The sequence below is a fragment of the Hevea brasiliensis genome, chromosome 2 (assembly GCF_030052815.1).
Source record: "Hevea brasiliensis isolate MT/VB/25A 57/8 chromosome 2, ASM3005281v1, whole genome shotgun sequence".
In the NCBI taxonomy this organism is placed as follows: domain Eukaryota; kingdom Viridiplantae; phylum Streptophyta; class Magnoliopsida; order Malpighiales; family Euphorbiaceae; genus Hevea; species Hevea brasiliensis.
The window spans coordinates 114,677,143-114,683,941 of NC_079494.1; the positions used below are offsets into that span (position 1 = coordinate 114,677,143).

Here is a 6,799-nt window from a genome sequence, read left to right on the forward strand (position 1 = left end):
AAAATCTTGCTTAATTAGATCAATATATATAAGCAGAATTCCAACTTAAAATTGAAGGGAAAAGTGACAACACTTGCAAAGAGAAGAACATCTCATATAACCCTAAATCAATATAGGGTTCCATAGAGGATGAAGGAGACTGATAAAACTTCCTTCAAAATCTGCAATTTAACTAGGAATTTTTATTATAATTTATTGTCTTTCTTCCTGAACGTACAAGTGGAAAACTTGCCTCTCCTACCATATACGTCTTCCCAGCAGAATTTCCCCAAAAAGATATGCCAAAATACACTTATAAATTAAGCAACATAATAATTTTCCACATTTTCCCCCATTTTTTTGAAGCATCGAAAAATCCATAGCTGTACAATAATATATCAAATACAGCTATATATATAATTAACATATATGCAAGTTCCTCATCAAATACCTGATAGAATAATAAATACTATGGATCATGACCAAGTCTCAGCTCCAAATCTAACTCGTCTGCTTCGCTGCCGTCTTCTGTTTTTCCTTTATTATCATCTACATGGGATGGACCAATTTGCAGGCTTAGACTCCTTCGCCAATCCTCCTCGAAAGGATTCAAAAGCTGAGGGCTTTGCACATACAAATCGTCGCTATGTGGGGGTCTAAAATCCCATGTAGACGCTGCTGGAAAAAATGTTTGATAATTTCTAAGTACCTCATGATGGTGATGATGAGCGGTGGAATAGTGAGGTGGGTAGCTCTGAATTGGTGGATAGCCTCTTAAACTTGCATAATAATCGTCATCAACTTTGCTGGAAATTGAAGGAATGACTGAGCTAGGCCTTGGCTTGGCTCTATCTTTCCTATGAATATTCATATGTCCACCCAAAGCCTGTGCAGTAGTGAAGCCTCTCTTGCAAAAAACACACTCATAGGAGCGACCTGTGCCCATATCATCATTTGCTTGCTCGGATCGATCGGTTTCTTCTTCGCTGGAGCTCTTGGAGTCTTCATGAAGGTTTGATTCCATGATATATAGCTAGGGAAGCTTCAAAAGAACGAGTAGATATATAGGAAAAAAGTGGGTTATGCTTGATGAGTAAGGAAGACACAAAAAGATTGTTATAGGTGGGAAGATGAAGGTTTAGAGAACAGGTTGAGAGAGAAAGACAAATAAGGGACATAGGCAACACCTAAGTGTGAGTTCAAGTGAAGGTGTGGATTCAGAGAAAAGTCTTTAGATTTTTGCGGAGAGAGGTTTTCTGAAATAGCCGGCTTAATTTTCAATTTGAAGACAGCATTTTTTTTCCTTTAATAAATAAAAAAACATAACTCCCCTTGATTTGTCTCCCTCTTAGAGCTCTTGTTCCTTTCATCTCTGTTGGCTTTCTTAACACGGTCTTTATTTTGTCATTTTTATCTCCTTTTTATATTTAATTATTTTATGAGTATACATTTACATTTGATAAAACCCAATATATATATATATATATATATATATATATATATATATATATATATATATATATATATATATATGCTTGTATGATTTACATGAAGTCTATTATTTCTATATGGTACTTTTCTCTGAATCTGATAAGAGATTCCAATGAACATATAAAAGCAGATTAAAGATAATTGGTAGAAAATTTATGGCCAATGTTATATATTAAACCTAATTATATTTATCATTATTTGGTAAACCTATTCACATAGATTGCCGACTTGCGATGAGGACAATGCGAAATATATATACTATTAATACATGAAGGAAAGCTTCATTTCTTAGCTCACAGTATATATATATATATATATATTAGCCACTCCCATCACTTTTGCATCATATATATGTACATTCCTTGCACGCGCGCGCACATATCCATTTTAAAGCTTACTGATATTTTTTATAAAAATACTTACCTAAATTTTGTCTATCATAAAATTAAAATATAAATATATAAGTTTCATTTATTTTTTTTAAATATCATCATTCATATTTTATTTTGAATTCACAGTAAATCGAGTTTCAATGAAAGTTTTCCTTTTTAAAGTATTTATAATGAAATATATTATTAGTGATTAGTTAATTTATGGGTATTATTATTGAACCCATATGCTCACTGATTAAATGAAAATTAATAATAAAAATGATATATCCACACACTAATTTAGTCATTACTGAAGCCACAGAAGACACAAAAGCAAGTTTTTACCAAAATTAAACAAGCATATGGTATAAATAAAAATTATTAGCTCATAATCATGAAATGAGATGCTATAATTAGAGCTTGCATATCACATTATTCCTGAGGAAAGATGGAGGAACCTTCCTACCTGATACATGATGATAAATGAGGAACAGAGAGCATTTTTGGATTTTCTGTTTGTCTTCAAGTATCAGCTTTTTTCTATCCTCTTTTAAACCATAACTATAATACAGAACACATCAACTTTATGTTATCACAATCAACATCTCTTAAATATATATTCTTCTCTTAGCCTTTTTCCTTTAAAAAAGAAAAATTCTAAAATCAATTTGCATGCTCCAACCTTTTGATCATAATCATCCGAAGCTTAATTTCTTGAGAAGTTTATAAAATTGGAATCTACCTAGCTAGAAAATGTGCTTAATTATAAAGAATTTTATATTTTTTTACTAATATATTAAATATAATATCCCTTTTCCCCTTTAATTGTATCCCTACAGTAATACACACAACAGATACAGATAGGGTAGTGCAGGCCAAAAACTTCTTTATTAGTATACCAAATTTTTTATGACTGATGATTTTTTTTTTCTCTAATTAAAAGTTACCTTCTCTAATAATAAATTTAATATATAGGTTTTGGTGACGTGGGGACAGATAAAAAGGGCAGGATAGTGGTTCAAAAGATCAGAAGCAGACATGACACATAAATCATTAGCAAAGATTAATTTTCGTGATGGTAGGATTTTGTCTTCGAGTGGATTATAATTGTGTGATAAAAATTTAGGGTTTTTTAGGCCATTATTTGTACTTGACTTAGTCTACAGGGAAAAAAGAAAGGGGTAGAGGCATGGAATGGAAGAGCAAGGACGACAACTACGTGAGTAGTAAAGCAGCTGCAACTAATTTTATTTCTTTACCAAATCATTCGTCCTTTTCTTAATTTGATTAATTTTCCTTTCCCCAGTTGTTAATGAATGGTTAATTGTTTAAGGTGTTGGTGAAAAGGATTTTCAACTTTTTTTTTTCTTTTGCATATGTTGTGTTTGTTGGATTTCCCAAACAAGAAAATAAAAAGAATTATATATCATGAGAAATCAAATTAAATTCACTTAAACTATTTTGATGGAAAAAACTTTAAACTCAATACATAAATCTTACTGTGACAATTATCCATGAAAAATTTCGATCTTTGCTAAAGATATCATACATGAACAAATTAATATTTTGGTGCTTTGTATAATTATTATTATTATTATTTTTAATTTAATTTGTACAAGGTCTTTCAATGGCATGGGAGTAAGGGAATGTAATAGTTCTTTTTTTTTTAAGCTGTTTCATGAAATTTTCATAATATTAATTTTTTTCCTCTAATCTCTTTTATACTCCTATTCTCTGTATATTTTTTATTTTTAACCTTTTTTTTAAGAATTTTATATCAAATGACATAAAAAAATAATTAGTTTTGCAACCAATTATTATAACTTACTGAAATGATTGCTATTAGTAACTAATTTTGCAATCAATTTGTGATTTCGATTTTTTTTAGTAAAATAATTAATTTATAAAAATTTAGCAGCCGATTCAAGAATCGACTGCTAAATCGATTGTTATTAGCAACCGATTTATAATTGGTTGCTAAATCAATTGCTAATTGACATTAGAAAAATCTTAAATATATAATTAGTAACCAATTTTAAAATTGGTTGCTATTAGCGACTAATTATTGCTAATAGCAACCGATTTTAAAATTGATTGATAAATTAAAGAATTATTTTAATTGGCTTCAGAATTAGCAACCGATTTACAATCAGTTTAAAAAATTAGCAACCACTTTGTAATCAGTTGCTAAAATCCATTGTTATTAGTTGCTAAACTGATTTTTGTAATAAATTGTAAATTTATTGCTAATTTTTTTCTCTAAAAATTTATGCCCAATTTTTTTATTTTTTCTGATTTGTAATCAATTTGCAAATCGGTTGCTAACTGTAACTGATTTTACAACCAATTTTTCTCATCAAAAAATTTCTCCCAATTTTACTATTTTCTTTTTTTGATTTGCAACTGATTTGTGAATCATTTGCTAATAGCAACCGATTTTACAATCAATTTTTTTCTCTAAAAATTTTCACTCATTTTTTTTATTTGCAACCGATTAGCGAGTCGATTACTAATAGCAACCGATTTTTTAAATCGATTTTGCAACTGATTTTTTTCCTAAAAAATTCTCACATATTTTTTATTTTGATTTTACAATCGATTTGTAAATCGTTTGTTGTTAGCAGCCGATTTCTATAATTGATTAAAAACGGTTGTTATTAAGAACCAATTTTGAAATCAATTGCGAATCGGTTACAAAATTTCCTCCCTCAAAAAAAAAATTCTGCTTAATTTTTTAAAAAAATTAACAATCGACAATCGGTTGTTAATTTACTTGTATAAACTTCTACTCGTTTTCTTTCCTCTACCACTCTTTTTTTTTTCACTATACATTTTTTATTTCTTTCTTCCCTTTTCTGTCATTTTCTTTATCGTCTTTTTTATTCTCATCTTTTTTATTTATCATATTTTTTTAACATATTTTTTTTATTATTTTTTCTTTCTCAACTATTTTCTTCATCATTTTTTTTAACTATTTTCTTTTTCATCTTTTTCTTTCTCATATATTTTCTTCTTCATCATCCTTTCTCATCTTTTGTCTTCTTCATCTTCTTTTTCTTTCTTATTTTTTTATTTAATTTATTTTTCTTTTGCATAAAATAAAAATTTTTATGCAAATATATTTTTTGTTAGTAAATTATTTATAGCATTAATTTTTAGAAATTTTTTGTTATAATATATATATATATATATATATATATGGTAATTGTTTTTAGTAATTTGTCTTATAAATATGTTTTAATATTTAATTTTTTGTTAATATTTTTTATAATAGTTATTATTAGTAATTTTTTTATAATATTTTTATATTAATTTTACTACTAATTTTCATTGATAATTTATTATTTTACTAATTTTTGGAAAATTTATTTATTTGAATTTTTTATTTTTTATTGAAAATTTAATTTTTTTTAAATTTGCAACCAATTTTTTGATTGCTAAATTAATTGTAAATAGTAACCGAATTACAAAATGGTTGTAAAATTATAAAATTAAAGACGTCAAATTTTTTGTAATTGATTATGTTTTAGTTGTTATTAGCAACTGATTTCAGTTGCTAAATCTGTTGCTACTAGCAATCAATAATTTTTTATCAAAAATTTTATTTTTTTAAATTTAATTAATTTAGTAATCGATTTGGTTGTTGGTTGCTAGTTGCAATCGATTTAATTGTCAGTTGTTATTTACAACCATATTCATTATAACCGACTGAATCAATTGATAAATCGATTAACAATCGATTTTAATAGATTAATAACCAATTTGTTCGATTGCTAATCCTTTTATTTTTTTGTGGTGAACTAATTAAATTATTATAATACATTTAATTTAGTGTATTAGAGTTGTACACTAAATTATGAAATGTTGGGTCAAAGTTTAAAGAAAATTCTAATTCCCTTTCATCTCCTTTCTTCCTTTGATATTTTTTATATTTTCTCATTCATTCCCTTTGGTCTCTTTTTTGAGTGGTTATAGGTAAGTGTTCCTACTGGTGGCAATCCTTCTCTCTCTCTCTTTTTATTATTTATTTATTTTTGGTTTCTAATAATTCTCAGATTTGTATTCATTTGAAACAAATTTTGAGCATTTCTTTTTAGATGTATCATTATTGATAGATTTTAAATGAATAAATTTTCATATCTATTTTTGCTAGTAGATCTTAAGTTTTTATGGTGTTTTCTCTTCTTTAATTGAGTTATTATATATGTGTCACAACCCAACCTATGGGCCGGACTGGCACTAGGACCTGGACCAGCCTAAAGCCCCCGAGGCCCGTAGTAAGCCTTAACTATTCATTTACCCAACTCTAAGGCCCATTTGGGCCCAATTTCAAGAAACCAACCGGACAGAGTCCGGCCATAAAATGGACCTACCAACGGGGAGTTTTTGACTCACCCGACCTGTAAACACAATAAACAATCTATTGGGGAGCTCAGCTCACCCTCCACATACTCATATCATCATAATGATAAATGGGAGCTCAGCTCCCTCATCCAGTCCATCAAACATGCATATAATAATTTTACAGGTCCACAATAATAATTTAGTTTACAGACCCAAATCAAATAAACATTTCTAACACATGCGAAAATTCTAGGAGTAAATAAAATTACACAAATATTGATAAACAACCTGCGAGGAAAGGAAGCAGGTTAACCTCAAAAATATCCTCCTGTGGCCTGGAAAAATATTGAACAGGAGTGAGCGTTCGACTCAGAGAATAAAATATCAATTTTAACCATAATCTCTATAACTATCTAAAACTAATGCACCCTGTAGAGTGAAATGCAACATCAACAATATTTTCACATCATAACATCAAAAAGGTAAATTTGGAGCACTCACGCACCCTGTAACATCAATCATAATATATGGGAGCTGATCCCCTATACAGCTCTCTTAAATCCAACCTGGTGCCAGCGAAGAACTCAGCTCGGACTTCCACTTAATAACCAAAT

The 6,799-nt window shown here is 28.5% G+C and overlaps 1 protein-coding gene across 1 annotated transcript; it reads right to left on the bottom strand.

The window, feature by feature from the left end:
- Positions 1-240: 240 nt before the first annotated feature.
- Positions 241-1,241, bottom strand: LOC131170672 (zinc finger protein 10-like). Its single transcript, XM_058130317.1, has one exon. It carries the CDS (start codon positions 1,001-1,003, stop codon positions 449-451), a length of 555 nt encoding a protein of 184 aa, XP_057986300.1. The 5' UTR covers positions 1,004-1,241; the 3' UTR covers positions 241-448.
- Positions 1,242-6,799: the final 5,558 nt, after the last annotated feature.